This window comes from Globicephala melas, chromosome 2 (genome assembly GCF_963455315.2).
Source record: "Globicephala melas chromosome 2, mGloMel1.2, whole genome shotgun sequence".
Classification (NCBI taxonomy): domain Eukaryota; kingdom Metazoa; phylum Chordata; class Mammalia; order Artiodactyla; family Delphinidae; genus Globicephala; species Globicephala melas.
Window position 1 is genome coordinate 6,290,313 of NC_083315.2, and position 27,816 is coordinate 6,318,128.

Sequence of the window (27,816 nt, forward strand, 5' to 3'; positions counted from 1 at the left end):
ATAGTATAAATTGATCAGTTTTTAAACTACCATAATTTTCATTTTTAGTTTTTAAAATAAGCCAATGAATTCTTGGTTTCTTTAGGGCATTGAAAACATAAAAAATGAAATTGAAGATTCAAGTGAACCTTTGATAGATCCTGTGTATGGACATGGCAGGTAATTAACTAAAATCTATTATTTCCTCATAGGGACTTCGGTTTTTAGGGACTTGACCTAAGATGAAACACTACTGGGTCAGATGATTTTGTCTGTCAGTGCTAGCAGCATAAAGTCTAGGAACTTGAGCAGTCTTATGCTTTATGCAGTGTTTGCTTTAGGTATGAAGCGTTAATTTCCACTTTAGGTTTATGTGTGCATTGGATTTATTATAGGAAATATTTTGTTTTAAGATGACACTGGGGATATTTTAACAAATTCTGCTTAATATTCTGTTCATGAAATTTTCTAATAGATGAAATTTACTCATTTCGACTTAGAAATAAGTATACCCTTATTTGTAAATGCTTTCCTGCTTGGGTGAAAAAAGATTTTTATTTATTTTTCTCTGAGAATACCCTCCCTCTCAAGCTCTTTATAGCTATTTGTAGTAAAATTAATAACACAGTGATCGATTGTTAACTCACTCTAAAACATAAGTCCTTTTCTTGAGATCTTTCTGCCTCAGAGGTTAAAATTCACGTATCTTCCATCAAACACAAATTTTACAATTACATCTGTATTTTTTAAGGCGATTATAAATATTAAGTAAAGTGTTAGTCTAAGTATCATTTTTTTTCATCCATTTAAATGTGATGTCTTGGATAAAGTTGTTAAGTTTATATGCACATGTAGAACAATAGATACGATTGCGGTGATACAGCAAGTGACGCATTTAGCAAGGTGGTTGTTCAGCAAAGTACATAAAATGAGAACTATAAGGTTTCTCTCTAACTTGGTTTTCTAAACAATATAATTTAATGTAAAAAGTCATTATTTTATGCCTTACCTTAGGAATCATTTGTTTTGAATATTAGTGTATTCATATTTTAATTACTTTTTAATTTTTATTAATAGCCAAAGTTTAATTAACCTCCTTCTAACGGGACACGCAGTTTCTAACGTATGGGACGGTGATAGAGAATGCTCAGGAATGAGTAAGTATGTTCTTCATTGTGTTTATCTCGTTTATGATTAATATTTCACTAGAATACAGTTGATGGTTAATTAATCTGTTTAGTGGCTCTGCATTACTTAGAGGTTAAGATAAATGCTTTGTTATAGGAGAATCCCTTACAGTTTTCAAGGTGCTGTAACGTGAAGAGCATAGACTTTGGAGGCAGACAAACTTGGGTTCAAATCCCAAGTGTATGACCTGAGTCAAGTTACTTCTCAAGCCTTTAGTTTTCTCTAGTATAAAACTAGGATTGTAGGACTTCTTTAGAAAAAGTAATGAATAGTCCTCTTAGTATACGTAGAGTTAGTACATATTTATCCAGTGGTATCTGTGAGTCTGGAACACTATTGCATTTTGCTTGAAATTGAGAATTACAAGTATTGTGATTTGAAATATTTGCTTTAAGAGACTAGTGGGTTTTTTCCAGTATTACTTTTAATGTTCGTAATTTCCTTTAAAATGTGGGGCACACTTAAGGTTATCTGAGCATTTTAAACCACCATCGCCTCCATTTCTGGCCTTCATCATTTCTTGCCTGTAGCTTCATGTTGTTGCCAGGGATGTTGGCATGAAACCCCTTTGGCCAGGCCGTCCAGTAGGCAGGGCTGACACACAGCCCCGAAGAGATTCCCTTTGGTTTGTTCTTACTCAGTCAGCCTGCTTTCATTTCTACTGAATAACTGCCGTGTGCCTCCTCTTGAAGTATGTGGTACAGAACAGAAAGCATCATGGCTCCTGTGGTTCACAGGGAAATTTATTTTTTCTTCTATAGTTAGATAAAACTGTCACCAAATGACAGAAGCAAAGATTATGATTGAGAAAATAATAGTTACTGCTTTTTGCTCCCATTTAAATGAGTGAATCTTGATCTTAAATTTGAAGTGCTCTCAAATTTTAGAAAGACACATAGTTAACAGAAACATGAAAGAATACAATATTAAGGGAAAAAAATCAGTAAAAATTAATGAATTTCAAAATTAAAAAGCACCATAACACAATCCAGCCCTTCATTTTACTGTTTAAGAAATTTAAGAGCTACCCTTCTTTCCTACGTTAGATAATATATGCAAAATTATCTGAGTGATGAGGTTAGAATTAGAACCTAATTTAGGTGATTTCTGGTAAAATTCACTGACAGAAAAAGTAGCCAGGTTATCTTGCTCTATTTTTTTTTTTTTTTTTTTTTGGTAATTGAGCCCATCGCCCATCCTATTCTTGAGCCCTCATTCTGATTGATAGCTGAAAGTATTTAATCCTGCTGGTTAAAGGCTATTCTTCATGCTGTGTACTTCCTTTACAGGATATTGGTCAATTATTCCAGTTTAGGTTCTTGATGTGTACTAATTCATCCTTTTCTGTTTCTTGAAATATTAGCTTTCAAAGCTGTTGTCTTGCTGTGGATTTTTTTAAAAGTATAGTTTAAATATCAAAACTAAGCAATAACTTTGAAATAATTATCTTGGAAAAGAAAATAGGCAGGGTATATTTCTTGCATTTTCCCTTAATCGTTAGGAATGTTGACTTAAGGTTGAATCTGATTTCAGTCACCAAACTTAAAATAAAAATCCATACATTCATTCAGCATTTATTAGATACTTTTCTGTCTGACAACATGGGAGGAGGTTGTGATATATGTAATATACAAAGAAAAATTATAATTAAAGAGTTACTAGTTTTATAAATCTTTAGGCGAGCTGCTTTACTTCTCTTGGCTAATAGGGAGGTATATCTTCCTCAAAGGGTTGTTAGATTGTAAAGACTAAGATTAAATTTCTAAAATGCCTCAGCTGGCCCATGGGAAGAACTTGGCTTTCCCTCAAAAGAGGAAAACAGGAACATGCACACAAATAACTATAATGCGAGGTAAAACGAAGCATGTTGAAATAAAGTGTTATACAATTCAGGGGAAGGAGAAAACCTTTGGGATAGGTGGAGAGCCATAAAGTAAGAGTTACCCTTTTAATGGGGCCACGTGGAATGAGAGAGAGGGAAAAATATAGGTTGTGTCTCTAGGAACAGGGAGACAGATGAGTCTGATTAGAGCAGTGTATCTTAATCCCGACCCTGTGTTATCACTTAGGGTGCCTAAGAGTAAGTCAGTGCTCAGGCCCCAGCTGAGAATAAATAAACAAATTAGAATTTCTAGGTAGTGGGGTCTGGACATGGATCATTTTAAAATTACCCCTAGATGAGTTTAATGTGCAGCCAGGTTTGAGGAGACAAGAGAATTGGCTTCTGTGAAGGAGACAGTGGGAGGGAAGATCGCAAACGTAGGGCTGGGTAAGAACCCAGAGGATCTTGATTTGAAGAAGTTTAAACATTAGCTGGCAGACGTTACGAAGAGAGTCATTGAAGATATTTAAACAGAGCAATAACGTAAGACACAAGATAAGAACACTAATCTGTCAGCTTGTAGAATGCATTGGAATGGGATGGGATGACAAGTCGAAAGCTATAGCACATAGTCAAGGCAGCTGGGAGGTAACGAGATGAAATAGGCATGGCAGAGGAAGAGAAACAGAGCCACTAGGATTTAGGTACTTTGTGCTAAGCAGTATGTTTTGAATATGTATCTTCTCAACCTCAATATATACAGGTAAGAAAACTGAGGCTCAGATAATTTAGTAATCCGCCCAGTGTCCAACGGCAGGCATACACAGCTTTTGACCATAGCCAAGGCCTGCACTCAGTCCCCCGTAGTACATTCTCCTCCTGGACCACTCTTCCTCTGTGAAAGAGCCTACAGGAAAGTAGAATTTGTAGAATTCAGCTATGAATTAGACAGATGAGGGTAAGGTACAAATAACCAGTAGGTTTTCAAATAAAGTTTATGAATAAATGAACACGAGAAAGAAACATCATGGGAAGTCAGCTTTAAGTCACTGTGTATGTGTTGGTGACAGAAAACAATCCTTTTCCTCAAGTATTTCATTTTCTTTAAAGAGTAGTTACAACTGTTGACGATTGTTAAGAACGCCCATTATGCAGCAGTGACACATATTATCTTAACAACGCCAAGCTCTGTTCTTAGTATTTAATGACTGTCTCTTTTTTTTCCATTTTCTCACTTCGTTCTTATAACTACTCTTTGAAGGTCATAGAATAAAGGAAAGTAAGGCACCGAATTAAGTATCTTGCTTCATCCATACAGTTTAGTAAACAGCAGACAACCACAGTAGTCTGGTTCCCTGCAACCAGCATACTTAATCATCATGATATACAGCCTCTTAAACTATAGTTAACAGAGTCTTCAGTGTGAAAATAAATATGTAGGATGATGTGGAAGAAGTTTATTTTATTAAGTTTCACAGTAGCCCTGAGAGGTAGTTATTTGCCTCATTTATGGAGGGAAGCTGAGATTGAAAATTTAATCCAAAGATTTTTGTCCATGACACAGAGTTAGTGAATGAGCTGTGCTGTATCCCTCAATCAAGGCGAATGAGGGCTAGGGGGAAGCTATGAATTTAGCAATTAAAAGAGCAATTGAGATAGAAGCCATATCATAGGGAGTAAATATTTTAGCAGTGTAAGCAAAGAAATTTTGCTGGTGAAAGGATGGAAACAGGAGTTCACTGCCTGGTCAAAATAAGGCCAAGAGATGGTATACACAGGTATAGTTTTAAGGGATAGAAGTCACCTAAATTGTTTGTTAGAAAGGGAACTGCTTTTAATAGGAGAGATAGTAAATGGAGTCAAGAGTAACAGTGACCTTGGAAAGATGCACAGTTCTTCTAAAACAGGAAGAAAGAATGTGTTGAGAAAAGAAAAAGGCATTTTGAAATATGCAAGATTTGAATTGGGAGAACTCTTGAGAGTTCGAAGTTGCTGAGAATGAGTGGACAGAAAGTTAGAGGCATATAAAGGAGAGAAAGAGTTTGAATCAACTGCTGTAAGAAGGAATATAAAGATGGATTATGAAAGAAGTTTTTAAATGTGCAATCAGAATTAAGAGCTGACATGAGGTTACATAGAATTATTTAGAGTGAATCTAACCAGTAAAGCTTATAATTAGGCTTTTTCCTAGCAATAATCATCAATCTGGCAGTGGGAAAGAAAATGGACATTACGTGTTTGTCCAGGAAAGGCCAAGAAGTTTCAATGAAAGATAAATGGGCAGTTTTCTCACATTTATTTATACAGGATATCAATGCTTGATCTGTCATATATGTAGTAAACATTTTTTCCCCAGTTTGTCTTTTGCCCCTAGTTTATTTTTTATGAACGTTTAGATGGTACTACCATTTTTGGCTGTTACAAACAATTCTGCAGTGAACGTTTTTGTATATATCTCTCTGTTCAAATTCAAGTATTCCTGTAGGATAGATTCCTAAAAGCAGAACGTATGTTAACAAAATTTAGGCTTCTGGGTTTTTTGTTTTTGTTTTTTTTAACTAAGTGGATTTATTGAGATGTAATTCACATACCTTACACATCTCCCATTTAAAATGTACAAGTCACTGGTTTTAGTTATGTTCTTAAGAGTTGTGCAGCCATCACCACGTCAATTTTAGAATGTTTGTATCATCTCCGCAATACCCCTTGAACCCATTAGCAGTCACTTCCCCAAAACCCTTAGCAGCCATTAATCTGCTTCCTGTCTCTGTAGGTTTGCCTGTTCTGGACATTTCTGGTAACAGAATCATGTCTTTAATATCTGGTCTTCCGTACCAGCTTATTTCACTTAGCATAATGTTTTCAAGGTTCATCCATGTTTTAGCATGTACCAGCACTTCACTCCATTTTATTGAACAATATTTCATTGTATGCTTTATACCACGTTTTCTTTTTTCGTTCATCAGTTGATGGACATTTGGCTTGTTTCCACTTGGTTGTGATGAGTAATGTGGTTAGGAACATTTATGTACAAATGTTTGTGAGAATATGTTTTTATTTTTCTTTAGCATATTCCCAGGAGTGAAAATCCTGGGTCATATGATAATTCTGTGTTTATTTAACCTTTTAAGGAACACCTGTTAAACTTTGATAGATAATGCCAAATTACCTTCTAAAATTTGCTTTACCAACTAGAGAAGTATAAACTTATGCTTCCAGCATGTAGGAGAGTTCCTGTTTTTCTGCATACTGGCCAACACTCAGAGCTCTCCATCTTTAATATTTTGTCCATCAGTTTATTGACACCTGGTAGCTTGTTTTGATTCATGTTTCTCTGATTCCTAGTGAGGCTGCAGTTGACCATCTTTTCATAATGTTTCTCAACTTTCAGTGTTTCTTCTGGGAATTGTCTCTTTCTATTTTTTGGCATTTTTTGGGGAGAGGTTATTTATTTTCTTTTATTTACAATTTCTAGGGATGCTTTATAAATGCTTCGTTCTTTGTGTGTTAAATCTGTGTTGCAAATATTTTCTCTCAGCCTTTTCTGTCTCCTTTAACTTTGCCACTGGTATCTTTTATATACCAAAGCTTTTCATTTTTATGAGATTAAATCATTTGATCTCTTCTGTTATGGCGTTTGTTTTTAAATTTTTTCCTTGTATCTGTTTTATGTTTCTCCTACCCAAGATTAAAACTAATACTCTCTAGTATTTTCTTCAAATGCTTTTGTAGATGTTATTTTTCTTTTAATGTTCAGCTCGTTAATCCATCTGGTTATTTATTTATGAGTGGTATGAAGTAGGGATCTACCTTTTTACTTTTTCCCAAAGAATTTCCTAATTCCAGTCAGTTCTCCACAGATATGAAACACCTGCTTTATCAAATAACAGATTTTCCCATAGGTATGAGTCATTTTTTGGAGTCTTCTATTCCACCAATCTATTTGTGAGTTCTTATGCCAAAACTACACTGTTACATAGTTATATAATACACTTTGGTATTTATTAGCACGTTCCCTAATATTTTACTTTTTCAAATTTATCATGGTCTTTTCCATACTATCTATTCCAATTAAATGCTTTTCCAGCTTTTTAATTTCTAGTTTTAAGAAACCTCTAAACATTTTGCTTGAGCTTACAGTAAATTTGTGTATTATTTTAGAGAAGTGACATCTTTACAATATTAGGTCTTCCCATCTAGATAGTTTTTTATATCTTTAAATGAAAGTATATATTTTTGATCATATAGTTCTTGAATTCATGTACGTTATTCTACCTCAGTTATTAAAACTAGCTTTTGCTTCTGCCATAGAGTACAAATAAAACTGCAGTAGAACTAATCACTGAATTCATTCTTGCCCACGCCTCAGTCCTTCGCAGTAACTAGCCTGGTATTTTAAACAGTAAATCAGATCATGATATTCTCTCACTTAAAACCATTCAATAGCTGGCTTCCCCATGCACTTAAAATAAAATCCAAACTTCTTAGCAGGGTCTTAAAATCCTTTTGTGGTCTGGCCCCTATTAACCTGCCAGATATCTTCATTTTTACTGTTGCCTGTATTTTGAGCTGAGGTTTTCTTTGATTTTATTTTCCCATAGATCAGTCTTCCCATGGCCTCCTTTCTTTCATAAACGAATCCCATAGCGTTTGCGTACCCTCTCTTTTTGTATGTATTGTACATTTATTGCTTTCGTATGTTTATTTGATGATTATTTTTATTTTAATGTTTTCTTCATTTTATGGGATAGAAATAGAGTCAGGTCTTATAAATCAGAAACCCACATTCTTCGTTTCTTTTTTCTTTTGATATAAATCACTATGGCAGTCCTTCCAGGCATAGTTAATTGAAAGCTGATAGACTCAAGATACATAGACAGTACGAGAATCTAAACTCTGAAGATTAAGATCATTTTGAAATTTTCATATTTTTAAGTAGTTAATGTGAATTGCAGTTAGTGGCCAGGTGCTATACAAATTTGAAATGTATTTGGTTTATCAGAATTTATGTGAGGAAAGGTCAGAAGTGCTCCTTTTCTCCAAATTCTATTAGTTGTAAAAATATATTAAGTTAGCTGGAACTAAGTTGCCAGACAAAATGCAGGACTCCCATTTAAATTTGGATTTCAAATAAACAATCATTTTTAGTGTAAGTATGTCCCGTTCAGTATTTGGAATATACTTATACTGAAAAATTATATTTTGTATCTGAAATTTATATTTAACTGGGCATCTTTGTTTTTATTTGCTAGATCTGGCAACCCTGGCTAGACACCAATTCTCTAGCAACCTGACTTCTCAGCAATTCGACAGACAGCTAATAAGGGGGTTTTAAAAAGCTCCTCACTTCAAAAATAGATTTCACAACGTTTATGGCTCAGATGGCATGTACCTTTACCTATAAGTGAGACAACCAAGCCTTTTTCTGTATTGTATTGCTTTTTGCTTTAGGTATTCTAACATCCTTCAAGTCCTTTTTTTCTTTTTTCCTCCATATTTTTAACTATAGATTCTTTACCTTACTTACGCAAGGACCCTGCATAATCTCACCCCAGCTTAAGTTTTCAGCCATCACGAACCTGTGCTTGAACAGAATCACGCTACTTGCTTTCATTTCTTTGTTCATGCCGCTCCCTGTGCCTGAAGACCTGTATCCCTCGCGTCTGTGCCTGTCCAGTCCTTCAGCTCGCACTTCGTGTGCCCTCCCTTCCCCGGGGCACTCCCTGACTCCCACAGCTGCAGGTCATCCATCCTGCCTCTGAGCACTTTGCCCTCATGGCACTTACCACATTCTACTTTGGTTTTTTTGGAGGGGGCGGAGGGGTTGAATTTTTTTAACTGTAGTAAGAACATTTAACGTGAGATCTATCCTGTAACGAATTTTTAAGTTTGGTATTAACTGTAGGTACAAGATTGTGTAGCAGATCTTTACGACTTATTCGTCTTACATCACGGAAAGTCTCTGTCTGTAGAACAGCAGTTCCCCACCCCATCTCCTCCTCCCAGCTCCTGGCAAAACCACCCTTGTACTCTCGGCTTCTAGGAGTTTGACTATTTTAGAAACCTCGTTTAAGTGGAATCATGCAGTATTTCTCCTTCTGTGACTGGCATATGTCGCTTAGCATAAGGTCCTCGAGGTTCATACATGTGCACATATAATAAGATTCCCTTCTTTTGTAAGCCTGAGTAATATTCCATTGTATGGATATTGCACAGTTTCTGTATCCATTCATTTGTTGCTAGACACTTAGGTTGTTTCAGTTTCTCAGCTATTGTGAACAGCGCTGCAGTGAGCATGGGAATGCAGATATCTCTTTGAGATCCTGATTTCATTCTTTTGGACTAAATACACCGAAGTGGAACTGTTGGATCATATGGTGGTTCTATTTTTAATTTTTTTGAGGAACCTCCATCCTGTTTTCCATTTTAGATCCCCACCAACAGTGTACAAGGATTCAGATTCTACACACCCTCCCCGGCATTTATCTTTTGTGTTCTTGAGAATGGTTAGCCTAACATTGAGGTTTCAGTTTGCACCTCTCTGATGATCAGTGATGTTCAGCATCTTTCCATATACCGTTGGCCATTTTATGTATTCTTTAGAGAAATGTCTAAGTCCTTTGCCCAGATTTTTTTGTTTTGGCGTCTTGTTTTGCTTTCTGGGTTATTTGGTCTTTTGCAGCTGAGTTGTAGGAGTTCCTTATATATTGTGGATATTAACCCCTCATCAGATACATGGTTTGCAGAGAGGCTCTTTGCTTCTTCATCTTCATATTCCCAGTGGTACCTTTGTATTCCTGCACTGTGCTTAGCATTGTTCTTTTTCATACTTGGCACCCAGAGCATGTTTGTTAAATAAATGTAGTGCAGTTATCTGCTTTCCAAGTCAGCGTCAAGTTTGAAAGGCCCAAGAAGGACTTCTGTAGACACCCTGACAGTAGTGAGAAGTGTTAGTTGGGAGTGGAGGAGAAGGCTATAGAAAAGCAAACTCAGGAATACAAAACTCTGCATTTAGGTACAGTGCCACTGACTGAATGGAAAGGTTGGTAGACAATCACCATGATTAGTCTTAAATGCTAGGCTAAGAAAACGAAGTTAGACAGAAAATTCTGAAATGTAATGACTTAATTATTAGAATTTTCTGCAAATGTAAGCAGACTTCTTTGAGACTTATGAAGTCTCTTATAACTAAATTCTTTAAGTTTTAATATGAGGGTAGTGTATCCTCACTATAATTACAACTTTGTACAATAAATATTCTTAATGATGCACTTCAGCTATCAAAAGAAGATAAAAATTATAAGTACATGTCCTGTTTAAGGAAATAGGAGTTAACACATTTTTAAAAAGCTACCATTCAAACAACATACCTAAACATGTGATTACTGACCTAATCTGAACAATTCATTATTCAAGAATTATGAACAGCTAATTTGCTATATTTAGTAGCATGATATGATAAATATACTATTCTAGACATTTGTTTACAATTCTAAGGAAATAGATGATGTAGTATCAAGTTGTAACACTAGGTGGTGATAACTGATTTTAGAAATTGAAGTGTGAAAATATTTCTTAACATGTATTCTTTGAACTTGAAAACATTTAGTGCTGCTTACATTTTGGAAGGAAGAGGAGGAAAAAATTCGAAAGGCTGTGGAGGACCATCGCTGCCTGTTCGGGCTGCTCTTTTTCCTTTGAAGGCTGTAATTCAACAATTCTCAGAATTTTTGGTCTCATGACCTTTACACTATTAAATATAGTGAGGATCCCAAAAAGCTCTCGCTTATTTGGTTTATAGGAAAATAATAATCACTGGGTTTTTTGTTAAAAATTAAGACTGAGAAATTTTAAAAGATGTATTCATTTTAAAATTACTTTAAATATAAATATTTTTAATTAAACTATCTTCCCAAATAAGAAAAAAATTTCGTAAGAAGAGTGACATTGCTTTAAAATTTTGCAAGTCTCTTTAATGTCTAGTTTATTAGCAGACAGCTGGATTCTCATATCTGTTTATAGATTCAATCTGTTGGGAAATAACGTATCAGTTAGCCTCTGGAAAACCCCACTATACACTCATGAGAGAGTAAGAGTGAAAAAGACAATTAACGTCTTTTCATGTAAATCATTTCGGTTTCATGTAGTCTCTAAAAGGGACTTAGGCATCCCTAAGGATCATAACCAAAATTTGGGAACTATCACTATGTCTTCTCTGCCTGTAAGAAGTTTGTGAAAAAATACAAACTCTATGTATACGTGCCTTCTATTAATTTTGAATTTACAAAGCGTAAAGCTTAAGCAACAAGTTCCTGGTTTATACCATCTGGATGTTGTACTTCAGGACACACAGTAAACTATTTACAACAAAAGCAAATACGTTGATATTATTACATTAATTGATAAGAAAAATATAATATCCTAATAGGAAAATGGATGATATATAACCAGATGGTAAAAAGGATGTAGAGTTATATATACATTGTGTTTACAGTGGACATAATTTTTAACCAGAAAAAAACATGCTTTTTAGAAATATGTGTGGACCCAAATTACTATTACAGTGGTACCTGATGTACTTCAGCTGAACGCTGTAGTCTGAAAAGACTTTATTACCATCACAGTTACATCTCTGATGTGGAATAATCTGTCTTTTCATTTTCTGTGCTTTTTCTATTCTTTCTTACCCATTTCCATGATGTCAACTCTCATCTCTATGCAGGTGATTCCCCAGACTTTACATCCAACCCTAATTTCTCTTCCGTGTTCCTGAGCCTTACTTCTAGTTTTGTATCCATCTCTAGCTAGAAGTCCTAATGGCGCCTCAATCCTAGCTTGTCTAAAACCAAACTCATATTCTCTCTTCACGCCCCTTTAGAACCTACTTCTTCTTAATTCTTTCCCTTAGTTAATCACCATTTATCAAGTTCCCCAGTCTAGAAACCTTTAAGGAAGCTTTGACAAATTCTTCACCCCTTAGATACATTGATTTATCATAGTTCTTTACCATTTCCTCTGCTTTGAATTTTCTTCTTATCCTCTTCTTGGCCTGGAAAATTCCTGCATATGCTACAAGATTCAATTCAGATGTTACCACTTGTGTACGCCTTCCCTAACACAGTAAGCAGATGCTTTAATACAACTATAAGATGTGTGTGTTCATATAAACAGAGAGCACAAGTTTTTCATCTGCCTCCTTTGATAAGCTCTTAGCCTTTTAAAGCAGTTACTGTGTTCTATTCATCCTTATTTCCCCAGTCTTAAGCATGCTGCTTGTGTTTGTTTATGGGAGAGAGGAATGGTATCAAATGTCCATCAAAAGTTAACATTGAATATAAAGTTTTATAAATACATTTAATGTACATCTGAAGGATCACATTACCCACTACCTAATTTAATGGTATTTTATAATGAGTAGTAGTGTCACGATGACTTGATGTGCACTCCTAACAATAAATATATGCTGAGCTTTAAAGTATAGTTTTGGGTAAAAGTAAAAGTTCTGGTGTAGAGTATATATATGTATGTTTACATATATATTTACATTGAAGTGCTTTTCAGATTTATATGCTAATGCAGTGCTAACTTTTTTGTTGCAGAACTTCTTGGTATACATGAACAAGCAGCTGTAGGATTCTTAACACTGATGGAAGCATTAAGATACTGTAAGGTAAGTTGATTTTTAAGATACTTTGAATGGTTTTTATTCACACGTCCACTGTTGCAGAGAGCATTTTTCTCGTGGGACAACATATTTTAGCTTACTACAGACAGTGTGTACTCTCAGTTCTTTTCTGGCCACCCTTCCTGAACTGACAGGCTTATCGAGGATGGAGTTAAGCTGGCTGATCATGCTGAGTCTCCTTATTTTTTGAGGCTTGTTCCTTTTTGAGGGTCGGGGGCAGAACCCAGCATGAAATAATTTATAAAAACAGATATCCGTTATCGAATATAAATACAGTTTTGGGGAAACTGAGGGGACAGAATGCCCTGTTTGTGCCTCACTAACAGTATGCTTTGCTGAAAAAATTGATAATACTTTATCAGGCAAAGAAAAAGAATCTGCTAAATGCCTGAGATTCTAACTTGTCTTTTTCATCTGAAAACTGATTTCACACTAAAAAGCAAAATCCAAGCACTTCACAGCATTAAACTCTTTAACACATGTGCTGGAATTAGGAACTGCCATGAAACTCTCATTTTTTGATATATATTTCATAGCTTTCCTGCACATTCTGAAATAACTATTGGATATTCCAAATAGTTTTAAATGGAGTTTAAATCGTTAATGATTTGCGCTTAATAAGATGTTCTGATTTGGGGGAAAGAAGGAAGTAGCTCTCATATTCTTTTCCATTTTAGAATGGTGGTTCCATAGCAGTGGTTGATTATTTTTAGTAACAATAACAGTGCCTTTCTTTCTTTTTTCATTTCTTCCTTCCTTCCCTTCCTCCCCTCCCTTTCTTTTTTACCAGACAGCATTCCTCTTTCATGACAACACTTGGACAGGGGTGACAAGGATATAATAATCAAATAGGTGTCATCCTGCCCTTATTCATTAGTAGTAATTGTACTGTCAAACAGTAGCAACTCTTATATTTTCAGTGACTTTAATTACACAAGGTAAAGCTATTCTGAGGCAGCCTAGCGACTGGAGAATCAAACTGCGTCTCCTCCCCAGCACACCCGCAGACGCTCATATTCCTAAAAGTGTGTGTGCACGTAAAAAATGGTGACCACACAGAAGCGGTGGATATGTTACTTAGCTTGATTGTGGTGATCTTTTTACGGTGTGTACATATATCCAGGTATCAAGTTGTACACCTTAAATACATACAATTTTTGTATGTCAAAGATACGTCAGTGAAGCTGTTTTCTAAAAACTGTGGTGTGTGTTTTGCAGACAGATAGGGTGTGAAGATGATATATTTTGAAATCTTCACCCTGTGGCCTTAAGGCCCTGATGGTCTGGATTCTGTCTGTCCTTCCAGAGTTGCGTTGCACTCTCTCCATTGCTGTGCTCCAGCCACGCTGGTCTCCTGTCAGTTTTTCATACACGCCAGGCCCTTTCCTACCTGGTGAGCCTTCGTACTTCCCTCATTTCTGCGTGGAATACTCCAGCTCTTAAATGGATGGCTCACTCTCTCCTTCAGACTCTACTTCACACTGTGCCTCAGAGACCCTTTCCTGGGCCATTCCCTCAGTGACTCTTTCACATTATTTCATAGGAATAATCACTTTGCAGTGATCTTTTTTATTGATTTAGTTATCTTTTTTTTAATCTTGAATTTGTTTTTCTGTTGTCCCTAATGGAATATGAACTCTTTGAAGGCAGGCACATTGTCTTTCTGGGTACATATTAGATGCTCAGTCAATATTTATTGAATGAATGAGCAGACAATTTCACCAGAATTGTAATTTTCTAAATATGTGCATTTGCTTTTCTTTAACTGTTAGATAGAACAGAGGAATGTCTGTTTTATCCCCAAGATCTTAGTGGGAAGTCATTAGCTGCTGTATATTCTCCTGTTACTCCAGTATTATTGCTCTAGTGCCAACCTAGTGTTACTGCTCTAGTGTTCTAGCGGTAACTATGGTGTTTTCTAGGTTTAAAGATATTTTTAATGGTGGGATACAGCACACTGATACTCAGATAGATGAAAGGCAGAACTCTGTGACCTACAGCTCCAAACAAGAGAATGCTACCAGGCAGGGCCAAGAAGAGAATTATACCTGGGGACAAGGCAACAGCAGGCTGCAGCCCTAGGGAGCAGCTTACGTGTGGAAATTGGGATGGAGTTAGCTGGGTTGCCTGGGCTCCCTGTGACCTGGCTGGTTTGAATAGTTTGGGTGAGCTCTGGGCTTGGGAGTTGTCCCTTGTTGTCTGGGGCCTGACTCCAGAGCGATTAGGGCCATGCAGAGTGGCCTGGGGTGAGGAGACATGTCAGGTGTCTGGGGTTTGGACTTAATGAGCTGTCTTTTTTAAGGGAATTGACCAGCCCCCAGTCAGGGCCTCAAAGCTGAGTTAAGACAGCATTAAAGAAACAAAACAAAAACCAAAAAACACTCTCTCTTACACTCTGGTGCTCATCTGTATATAACTGTAGATATCCTTCTGAAAATATATATACATTCACTTATCATCAAACATTTAGAGAAATGGCGTTAAGGGAATAATTGTGTTTGTATTAGTTTTGTGAATCTGAACATCTCCCTGTTCTTTGATAGTGCAGCAAATTGCCCTTTAGAATTGAAATTAACATTTTCATATAATTTTGCTCATATGTGTTCATTAAGACAAATGAAACAGTCTCTCTCACGGGCTCTCTAGGTGTCTCTCTCTTTCCCTCTCCTGCCCCTGTATGCGTGCGTGCGCATACTCGCACGTGAGATAAAAGGTGACTCAGTGCTTTTGGCTGTGCACCTTTTAAAAAACTCATACATAACTCATGCATAAAATTCACCATTTTAAAGTGTGCTATTGAGTGGTTTTTCGTATATTCATAGGGCTGTGCCATTATGACCACTGTCTAATACCAATATGTTTTCCTCTCTCCAAAAAGATCCTCTAAACTAGGGGTCCCCAAACCCCAGGCCTCACAGCAGGAAGTAAGCGGCGGGCGAGTGAGCAAGCGAGCGAAGCTTCATCTGCCACTCCCCACTGCTCCCCATTGCTCGCATTACCGCCTGAGCCATCCGCCCCCGCCCCCATTCCCCCCACTCCCCTGCAACCCCGGTCCATGGAAAAATTGTCTTCCACGTAACCGGCCAAAAAGGTTGGGGACTCCTGCTCTAAACCCTTTAGCTGTCACCTCCTCGTTCCTCCCCAGCCCCTGGCAACTTTCTGTCTCTGCAGTTTTGCCTGTTTTGGACATTTCATTTAAATGGAATCCTACAGTATGTGGCCTTTAGTGTCTGGCTTCTTTCACTTAGCATAATGTTCTCAGTCTTCATTCATGTTTTAACATGTATTAGTACTTCATTCCTTTGTATGACCAAATAATATTCTATTGTGTGATATATCAGTTTATATCAGTTTCATTTTTCTATTTATCAGTGGATGGACATTTGGCTTGTTTCTGATTTTTGACTATTACGCATAATACTGCTATGAACATTAATATATAAGTCTTTAGTGAGCATGTTTTTATTTGTCTTGAGTGTATACCCAGGAGTGAAATTACTTGGTCATATGGTAGTTATATACGTAGCTTTTGGAGGAACTGTCAAACTGTTTTCCAAAGTGGTTGCTCCATTTATGCCGTCTTTTATTTATTTTTCTTATTACAAACACTTCGTGAGCTCAGCACTCATTTACCCTTTGATCCCACTGTTTGTAATTTTATCCTCATGTTTTACTTCTACCTTAAACGCACACACATATATATACACACACACTTTTTCTAAAGGAGAAGTTAAACAGCACCTGAACTTTTCACTGCAAGAGGCAGCGTGATGTAATAGAAAGCTGCCACATGAGGAATTATAAAACCTGAGCTTTGACCCCAGCTCTGTACTAGTTAGCTGTCTGAATTCCGGCGAAGCACGGGTCCTGTGGAGTTCGCAGCTTCCTTATGTAAAGTGGAAGGCCTTGCACTGAACACCTCTAAAATCCCTTCACTCTGAACTGTGACCAGAGCTTTTCCTGTTTCTTTGTCCTTGTGCTGTTAACACTTTTCTCTTGTCCTCAAACCATCCTTCCTCCTCTGCTGGTTCACCACTGCTGTTAGCACATCCGCTCATCCCTCCCTGTCCTCCTAGGTCAAAGATACTAGCTTTACGATCCCCGAATACAAAAGAGTACCCGCCTCTTTCCCATTTCCCTCCTAATGATAGCAGTCAGTTCCAAAGGGTGGTTGAAAGCCGGGCACCAGAGCAGGGCTTTTGGCTGCTTAGGGGCGAATGGTTGGCCCTGACTGCTGCGAGCAGCCACCTGGAATTTTCCAGTTCTAGGGAGTCTGTGTGAGAAAAGAAAATTCAGCACATGTGATTGGTAAGGCTAGTTGTCAGAGTCTTTGTCCATCTAAGAGTGTGGGTGATTCATGTGAACGTGATCCGAGTTCACAAGTCTGTTGAATTTTAAGCTTTTTTTTCTCGGTCACGCACAAAAAAATGATACTCTCAAATTTGGGGTACTGTCATTTTTATATTAAATATATAACCTCGAAGGCAGGCTATAAAGTATAACTTCTTACATATTTTAAAGAGACTTAATACTGTAAAACTTTGAATTTACTTCCTACCATGAAGAATCAAATGACAGGATTCTTTTATATTCTTAAATGTTTGGGAGTGTGTGTTTTGCTTTAGAGAGATTACTGTGTTGCCCCAGGTTCTTTGAAGACAGAATATTCTTAAGGTTTTTCCCCTTATTTATTCATATATCTACTCACTTGTTAATTTATAATTATTTTCCTGATAATTGTTGTCAAGGTTATAGTTTTAGGGTTTGAGGTACCAAGCTGAATTTCTAGAAGTGGTCATTTTATCTAGGATCTTTAGTGAAACCTGAGAATGATTCTTAGAGCTAAACTAATTCTTTTTAGCTGTGTTAAATCTGTATTATTCTTCTAGTGAAAAGGTGTAGTAAAAACTTAGCCCTGACAGTCTTTATAACATTCCTTTTTTACACTTAGCATTTGACCATTATGGGTAAGGCATTCTGGCACAATCCATTATTCCCTTTCAATATGAATTAGACACTTCAGTTATGCTTCAAATATTCGTTGGCAGATATTTAACAGGCAGTATAAAATTTTCATTTGTTTATTTATTTTGCTACATTTGTTCTAGGTTGGTTCTTACTTGAAATCTCCAAAATTCCCTATTTGGATTGTTGGCAGTGAAACTCACCTCACCGTATTTTTTGCCAAGGTATGCTTATTGCAGGATTTTTTTTTTTTTTTTTTTGTAAGTATGACATCAGGCAAACAAGTAATATAAGTCCATGTTTAGTTTGGATCTTTGTACAGACTTCAGTGTATTCCCACTGTGAAGTGGATTGTTTCAAAATCTAAAAAGTTAATACTAAAGGGCGTACTGTTGTACTGCTTTGGTTTTGGAATCATTTCAGTAAAATCAGTCATGATTTACTTATAATTTCTTTATCTTTTCCAACTTTAGAACTTTGGCTCTTGATTTTTTTCAGAAATCACTTGTGTTATGGTGAAAATAATTGAAATTAAATGTTTTGGTTTACTCTTTTGCAGAGAGGATAAGAATCTAACTTACGTGATATAAAATAGTTTTATTTATAACATCTAGGAAAAAGCATTTTAAAATCTATTAATAGTTCAGTGGTATACAAGTCAGTTGCTCTTTCAGGATGGAATATTTCCTGCAGTTTTAGTAGATACAATATTACAATATTGAACTAGATTAAATACATTTGAATATGTTTGTTATAAAGTTCTTGCAACAAAACTGTTGCTAAATCCCAGCCTTTATAATATTTCTTTTTCCACAATTGAGTGGTTAAGAGCCTTGAAGTCAGACAGCCTTCGTTAGAATCCCAACCATGCCGCTTCCTAACATGGCTCAGCCTCTTCTCCCATGTCTTTAAAATAGGGTTTAATAATAGTGCCTTGCTCTTAGGATTGTTGTCAGGCTTAAATATTAAACAATTAGCAGTACCTAGTACAAGTTAAATGCCCAGTATATCTTAGCTGTTGTCATCATCATCATTGCCGTTTTCATTATTCTACATTTATTAAACATTTCTGGTATGCCTACATAGAGTTGCTAGATGTTGGACTAAAGGAAGAAAATATATAATTATATTTTTGATGTTTCTTAATTCTGTTGCACTTTCCTGATTACTCAACGTGCTTTTTCAGCTTGTACTTGTTAAAGTACTTTATTTGTTTCTGTAAGAAGTATGAATTGTATAAATTGTACCAAAGACTGAACTGACAGTGCTAAGTTTTGTGGATCTATTTCATTATTTATTACTGTATTCACTTTTATTGTGCTGGCAAACATCCAGCTAGTGGATTTAGTGAAAGAAACATACTTACCTTTCCTTAAACAGGGAAAGCTATAAAATACAACCGTAAGAGTACAGACCATACTGATTTGTTACATTTCGTCTGACGGCTTTTGCTATATATTTTCCTCCTGAAGTAGAGAGGAAGAAGTTAAAAGCGAATGTAAACTACAGAACCTAAACAACTAATTCCTGCCTGTGAGGATTTCATCATTTGACTCATTTTAGTGTCAAGTGTTATAAATTTCCAGAAAAGGAAATCAATTCCAATTCACATACAGAAATGTATTTTCAAGCCAATTATTATTTTTATCACCAACCCTATTCTTCAACATTAGGAAAACTAATAAATTCTATCAAACTATATGTGTCAAATATAAAAGATACTAAGATAAAAATATTTTAAACCTTAAATTTTATGATTGATATTTAAGAAATGATTTTGTTGTCAAAACAGCAGAAGAGGTTTCACGGGAGGTTAATAGAAGGAACAGTGTCACTTGCGCTATGTAAATATGCAGACATTTTGTTTTCAAACATCGAAATGTTAGGTATGTTGAGAGAGTCATGGGAGTGAATGATACCCACCTTTCTATGGAGTAGACACTCCTTACCTACCTGTTCTGGTATTCTTTGTTGTTCCCATAGCAGTGGGTCCATTGTGCTGTTGCATTTATCACATGATGCACCGTTGCTACTACCCGCGCCTTTCTTTGCATGGCCCGTGGTCAGCAGTGGGGCACGGACTCTCTTATTCATCTTCTTATCCGTAGGCCCCAGCCACTGCATTGAAAAGTGGAATTGAGCCATGAAGTACATAGGAAAACTTTAAAAACCCTGCCACACCAGTTGTGGACCTGACAAAACACACTCAGCGTACACCGTGGATGTCAGTCAGGGTTTTTAAATCTGTCTTCATGTATTTGCATCCTTGAAGCTGCTAATAATCCTGATAGGAAAGTGCACACACACATAAAGTAATTATAGAAAAGCTTACGTTGAGATTTCAGGTTCTTCTACTGTTATAAATCATAAAGACCAGGTATTCCAAATACCTTATCTCTCTTTTAGAACTCTTAAATTTTGTACTGATTGTTTTGATACTTACCTTTGTGTTTTCCCCATCTGGTATATAGACTGGCACATACTGTAGAGAAATTCATTAGTTTAATGAATAAAGCCTTTGCACGAATTTCCTACAGTTGGGTTCCAGTGACGTTTATATCTTCTAAAAATATGTCCTCATGACTCACTCTGAAGCTTCTTAAAAGCACGGGTACTTCCTTTTCCGTGAATTTTAGCACAATTGAATTTGGATTGCTTGAACATGTTATCTTTATAGAGTTACAGGTAAAAAAATTTTCCCTTTGAAATAAAGTATTCTAAAGCTGGAAGAACATGTAAATGGTAAATAACATTGATGATACTTGGTAGCATTTACTAGGTCCAATTTTAAGTTTTTTTAAATGAAGCAGTATTTATATAGTCTTTATCATATAGAAAATACTGTCAATTTTGCTTTTCTTTATGTTACAACAAGATCCATTATTTGGTCATTCTTTCTTGGATATTTATGTATTTGCACAAGTAATTTTAGCTATGGCTTTGTTTTTGTTATTCTGTTTGATTTTTGGTTTCTTTGTTTCTGGTAGGTAGGTTCACTTTATGTTCTTGGCCTGAAATGAACAACAGAGTTTTGTTCCCGGCCCCCCACCTGCCCCAGACCTTAATGTGAATGTTTATATCTTTTTCTGTAAAACTGGTGTGTGTGTTTGTCTGGAAATGAATTTTGTGTGCTGATTTCTTTGTCCTGATTACGATGAAGTAAAAAAGCATGTTTTAAGGTCACAGTTTTCAAGGCAGTCTGTAATTTGGCATTGTAAAATGCCTTTGAAAAGCAGTCACCTTCTTCATGTGACTTACACACTGGAGGTGGTAATAGTTGCAGTTCTCTGCCTTCACGTATATACCCATTTGTCAGATATTTACAGGGCGTATAATATGTGCCTGATATTATGCAGGGTGCTGTGAATACATGGTAAGGGAAAGGATTAGGCACCTGTTTTTATGGAAGTGTGCATTTTAATGGGGGAGGCATTAATCAAAGAGTCACACTTATAAAATTACATCTGTGATGGATGCTAACAAAACACAGGTCTGTAAAGCTTTAAGGAAGATTAGGAACCTCTCCTTGAGGAATTGATGTTGAAACTGAGCCCTGAGGCATCAGTAAGATGAAACTACAGGGAGAGGGAAAAAAGAGCATTCCCTACTTAAAGAAACAGTTGGAGCAAGCAAACAGCCATAGAAGAAAGGACTGTGATGTGAACAACGGAGAGGAGAGCAGGAGCGCTGAGAACTGGGGGCGGGGCCGGGGGCAGGAGGAGGCTGCAAAGGTAGGCAGCCCATGCGACTCTCTTCTAAGAGTAAGGACCGCCACTAGACTTTAAAAATCGGTGGGAGTAGTTTGGGGGGGAGATATGAAGGAAGGGAACAGGACTAAAAATGCACTTTGTAAAGATCACTCTGGCCAATTGTGGAAGACAGACACTGAAGGATATCCTAGGAGTAGGTGAACAAGACTCCCGTAGTCTTCCTGGTGAGCGAAGTGTAGTTTGGTCCAGGGGAATGATGATAGAGATGGATAGAAGTACAGCTTGAACAACACCAGGTTTGAACTGAGCGGGTCCACTTACACATGGATTATTTTTCCATAGTAAATCCTACACACTTCCCCGTTGGTTGGATCCCCAGGTGGTTGAATCCGTGGATGCGGAACCACGGATACAGAGGAACCATGGATACATAGGACCGATTATAAGTTAAATGTGAGTTTTCGGTGGTGCTGAGTGAGGGTCAGCACCCCAACCCCTGCATTGTTCAAGGATCAACTGTATATAAATTTGAGAGATGTATACCTGAGTTAAGCTGACAGGACTTGGTGATAGAGTGGCTCGGATAGACGAGGGGTGAGAAGCCTCATGAGATGTGTGTTTTTAATGATTAGATCTCAGCAGCTTTTCACTTGTTGAATGTACCCACTCGTGATTAAAGCAATTTATTTTTCTTTGGCCAAATTGACCAGGTCAAGATACTGCAATGAAACGGCCCAACCAAATAATCTCACAGTGAGGTTTCCAAGTCCTGCCCACACAGACAGTGCTTTTTAGTTTTTCCACATATTAGCAGACCACCAAGGATCATCAGATATTTGAGGAATGCTAACGTGAAAAACAGAAATCAAGGACTTCCCTGGCATTCCAGTGGTTAGAACTCCACGCTCTCACTGCAGGGGGCACGGGTTCAGTCCCTGATTGGAGAACTAAGATACTGCAAGCCAAGTGGCTTGGCAAAAAAAAAAGAAAAAGAAAAACAGAAATAAGAGCAAATAAGGAAAAAGGAACCGAAAAGATTAGAGACAGTGAAGGCATCAAAGAAAAACTTCAAAAAACCAAAAACCATAAGAGAAGTTATTATATCCATGAAACTACGGAGGCGATAAGGACAGAATATTTGAAGGACGAAAGAGAAACTGAAAACTTACTGAAAGAATTGAAAGACAAATTGGAGAATTCTCTTTACTCCGTCATTGCTCTAGCTTCCTAACTGATGACTAGACCATGCTGTTGCCCTTCATGGGTCTGTAGTAGCTTCTCAATTCAGGACTAAAAGGAGCCCATTAACATGTAAGTCACTTCACGTCCCTTTTCACTAAGAGTAAAAGCCAAAGTCCTTAGAATGACCCCCTAGGCCCTTCCTTTGCTAATCAGATTCCCTGTTGCTCTCTAATCTCATTTCCTACTACTCTCCCCTCCTGTCTTGCTTGGCCACGGTGGCCTTCCCTCTGCCTCAAAAGTGAGGCAAGCCCTCTGCCCCTGCACTTCGCTTTAGGATCTTGCATCAGATGTCTGTATAAAGGATTCCTTCCTACCTTCAGGTCAGCATTCAAGTGTCACCTCCTTAGTGAGGCCTTCTCTAGCCACCTTTTCTAAAAGCTCAACCCCATCCTTTCCCCCTTTTCATTAAGATTCTCTCTCCCGCTCATTCTCGAGAATAGATTTATTTTTGGCAGGGGGCCGTGCCGCACCACACAGCTTGCGGGATTTTGGTTCCCTGTCCAGGGATTGAGCCCACACCATTGGCAGTGAAAGTGAGGAGTCCCGACCACTGTACCACCAGGGAATTCCCTCAAAAATAGATTTTTTTAAAAAATATTATTTATTTATTTTGGCCACACTGGGTGTTGTTGCAGCCTGCGGGCTCTTAGTTGCAGCATGTAGACTTCTTACTTGCAGCATGTGGACTCTTAGTTGCAGCTAAGTGGTCTTTGTGGTTTGATTTACATTTTCCTCATGACTGATGATGTTGATCATCTTTTTATGTGCTTTTTGGCCATTTGTATATCTTCTTTGGAGAATTGTCTATTCAGGTCCCTTGTCTATTTTTGAATTAGGTTGTTTGTCTTTTTATTGAAATGTAAGGTTTTAATAAATCCTGGTTACTAGGCACATGCTATATATCTTACTTATTTGTTTTATGTATTACCTGCCTCACTAGTAAGCTTTATGACAGCAGGATTTTGGTCTGTTTTGTTTCTGTTTCCTAACACCAAGAACAGTGTCAGGCACAGTGTTCATGCTCTATAGATTGCTGTTAAAGAAATAAATTAGCAGAAAACACCGAAGATTTATTTCACATTGTGATATAAGCATGTTAGTACTTCATAAAGGGGGAAAAGGGGACGTAAGCGTACCAAGCTGTCTTTGATTACAAGAATTCAGTAGATCCCGGTGGTCTGACACGGGCCCTACCCTAGAAGCTGCTGTGGGAGGATGGTCCCCCCCTGGCGCCTGGGTGCCCCTGAAGGCCCCTGCAGTCCGTGGAGCTGATCCCTGCCATGTGGCTGACAGGCTCTTCATGCTCCGGCCGGGTGTCAGGCCTGTGGCTCTGAGGTAGGAGAGCCGAGTTCAGGACATTGGTCCATCAGTGACCTCCCAGCTCCATGTAATATCAAACGGCAAAAGCTCTCCCAGAGATCTCCATCTCAACACTAAGACTCAGCTCCATTCAACGACCAGCAAGCTATAGTGCTGGGCACCCTATGCCAAACAACTGAAAGACAGGAACACAACCCCACCCATTAGCAGAGAGGCTGCCTAAAATCATAATAAGGACATAGACACCTCAAAACACACCACTGGATGCAGTCCTGCCCACCAGAAAGACAAGATCCATCCTCATCTACCAGAACACGGGCACCAGTCCCCTCCACCAGGAAGCCTACACAACCCATTGAACCAACCTTACCCACTGGGGGCAGACACCAAAAACAATGGGAACTACGAACCTGCAAAAAGGAGACCCTAAACACAGTAAGTTAAGCAAAATGAGAAGGCAGAGAAACACACAGCAGATGAAGGAACAAGGTAAAAACCCACCAGACCAAACAAATGAAGAGGGAATAGGCAGTCTACCTGAAAAAGAATTCAGAGTAATGATAGTAAAGATGATCCAAAATCTTGGAAATAGAATGGAGAAAATATGAGAAATGTTTAACAAGGACCTAGAAGACCTAAAGAGCAAACAAACAATGATGAACAACATAATAAATGAAATTAAGAATTCTCTAGAAGAAATCAATAGCAGAATAACTGAGGCAGAAGAACAGATAAGTGACCTGGAAGATAAAATAGTGGAAATAATACCACAGAGAAGAATAGAGAAAAAAGAATGAAAAGAATCGAGGACAGTCTGAGAGACCTCTGGGAAAACATTAAATGCACCAACATTCAAATTATAGGGATCCCAGAAAAAGAAGAGAAAAATAAAGGGACTGAGAAAATATTTGAAGAGATTATTGAAAACTTCCCTAATATGGGAAAGGAAATAGTCAATCAAGGCTAGGAAGCGCAGAGAGTCCCACACAGGATAAATCCAAGGAGAAATATGCCAAGACACATATTAATCACAAAAATTAAATACAAAGAAAAAATATTAAAAGCAGCAAGGGAAAAACAACAAATAACATACAGGGGAATCCATATAAGGTTAACAGCTAATCTTTCAGCAGAAACTCTGCAAGCCAGAAGGGAGTGGCAGGACATATTTAAAGTGATGAAAGGGAAAAACCTACAACCAAGATTACTGTACGTAGCAAGGATCTCATTCAGATTCGAAGGAGAAATTAAAACCTTTACAGCGAAGCAAAAGCTAAGAGAATTCAGCACCACCAAACCAGCTTTACAAAACATGCTAAAGGAACTTCTTTAGGCAGGAAACCACAAGAGAAGGAAAAGACCTGCAATAACAAACCCAGAACAATTAAGAAAATGGTAATAGGAACATATATATCAATAACTACCTTAAATGTAAGTGGATTAAATGCTCCAACCAAAAGACATAGACTGGCTGAATGGATACAAAAATAAGACCCATATATCTGCTGTCTACAAGAGACCCACTTCAGACCTAGGGACACATACAGACTGAAAGTGAGGGGATGGAAAAAGATATTCCATGCAAATGGAAATCAAAAGAAAGCTGGAGTAGCAATTCTCCTATCAGACAAAATAGACTTTAAAATAAAGACTATTAGAAGAGACAAAGAAGGACACTACATAATGATCAAGGGATCAATCCAAGAAGAAGATATAACAATTGTAAATATTTATGCACCCAGCATAGGAGCACCTCAATACATAAGGCAAATGCTAACAGCCATAAAAGGGGAAATCGACAGTAACACAGTCATAGTAGGGGACTTTAACACTGCACTTTCACCAATGGACAGATCATCCAAAATGAAAATAAGGAAACACAAGCTTTTAATGATACATTAAACAAGATGGACTTAATTGATATTTATAGGACATTCCATCCAAAAACAACAGAAGACACTTTCTTCTCAAGTGCTCATGGAACATTCTCCAGGATAGATCATATTTGGGTCACAAATCAAGCCTTGGTAAATTTAAGAATATTGAAATCATATTAAGTATCTTTTCCGACCACAATGCTGTGAGACTAGGTATCAATTACAAGAAAAAAACTGTAAAAACTACAAACACATGGTGGCTAAACAATATGCTACTAAATAACCAAGAGATCACTGAGGAAATCAAAGAGGAAATCAGAATATACCTAGAGACAAATGACAATGAAAACACAACCACCCAAAACTTATGGGATGCAGCAAAAGCAGTTCTAAGAGGAAGTCTATAGCAATACAGTCCTACGTCAAGAAACAAGAAAATCTCAAATAAACAACCTAACCATTCACCTAAAGCATTAAGAGAAAGAAAGAAAGAAAAAAAACCCCAAAATTAGCAGAAGGAAAGAAATCATAAAGATCAGATCAGAAATAAATGAAAAATAAATGAAGGAAACAATAGCAAAGATCACTAAAACTAACAGCTGTTTCATTGAGAAGATAAACAAAATTGATAAACCATTAGCCAGACTCATCAGGATAAAAAGGAAGACTCAAATCAACAGAATTAGAAATGAAAAAGGAGAAGTAACAACTGACAATGCAGAAATACAAAGGATCATGAAAGATTACTACAGGCAACTATATGCCAATAAAATGGACGACCTGGAAGAAATGGACTAATTCTTAGGAAAGCACAATCTTCCAAGACTGAACCAGGAAGAAATAGAAAATATAAACAGACCAATCACAAGCACTGAAATTGAGACTGTAATTAAAAATCTTCCAACAAACAAAAGCTGAGGACCAGAGGGCTTCACAGGCAAATTCTATCAAACATTTAGAGAAGAACTAACACCTATCCTTCTCAAACTCTTCCAAAATATAGCAGAGGGAGGAACACTCCCAAACTCACTCTACGAGGCCACTGTCACCCTGTTACCGAAACCAAAGATGTCACAAAGAAAGAAAACTACAGGCCAATATCAGTGATGAATATACATGCAAAAATCCTCCACAAAATACTAGCAAACAGAATCCAACAGCACATTAATCCAAACAATCATACACCATGATCAAGTGGGGCTTATCCCAGGAATGCAAGGATTCTTCAATATACGCAAATCAATCAATGTGATACACCATATTAACAAACTGAAGGAGAAAAACCATATGATCATCTCAATAAATGCAGAAAAAGCTTTCGACAAAATTCAGCAGCAATTTTGATTAAAAAAACTCTCCAGAAAGTAGGCATACAGGGAAACTACCTCGACATAATAAAGGCCATATGTGACAAACCCACAGCCAACATCGTTCTCAGTGGTGAAAAACTGAAACCATTTCCTCTAACATCAGGAACAAGACAAGGTTGCCAGCCCTCACCACTATTATTCACCAAAGTTTTGGAAATTTTAGCCATGGCAATAAGAGAAGATAAAGGAATCCAAATCGGAAAAGAAGAAGTAAAATTGTCACTGTTTGCAAATGAGATGATACTACACATAGAGAATCCTAAAGATGCTACCAGAAAACTACTAGAGCTAATCAATGAATTTGGTAAAGTAGCAGGATACAAAATTAATGCACAGAACTCTCTTGCATTCCTATACACTAATGATGAAAAATCTGAAATAGAAATTAAGGAAACACTCCCATTTACCACTGCAACAAAAAGAATAAAATACCTAGGAATAAACCTACCTAAGGAGACAAAAGGTCTGTATGCAGAAAACTATAAGACACTGATGAAAGAAATTAAAGATGATACTAACAGATGGAGAGATATACTGTTATCTTGGTTGGAAGAATCAACATTGTGAAAATGACTATACTACCCAAAGCAATCTACAGATTCAGTCCAATCCCTGTCAAACTACCAATGGCATTTTTCACAGAACTAGAACAATAAGT

The 27,816-nt window shown here is 37.2% G+C and overlaps 1 protein-coding gene across 3 annotated transcripts in view; it reads left to right on the forward strand.

Annotated features, from left to right (window-relative positions):
- The window catches only part of MINDY3 (MINDY lysine 48 deubiquitinase 3), a 93,378-nt gene that overhangs the window by 24,324 nt on the left and 41,238 nt on the right, over nucleotides 1-27,816 (forward strand). For 2 of the 3 annotated variants that reach the window (XM_030832403.2, XM_030832406.2), the window contains 4 exons: nucleotides 86-159; nucleotides 1,057-1,136; nucleotides 12,589-12,659; nucleotides 17,783-17,863. In XM_030832403.2, coding sequence (XP_030688263.1) covers nucleotides 86-159; nucleotides 1,057-1,136; nucleotides 12,589-12,659; nucleotides 17,783-17,863 — 306 coding nt within the window. The remainder of the gene's footprint in view (nucleotides 1-85; nucleotides 160-1,056; nucleotides 1,137-12,588; nucleotides 12,660-17,782; nucleotides 17,864-27,816) is intronic. The other variant, XM_060292287.1, reaches the window with a different exon arrangement.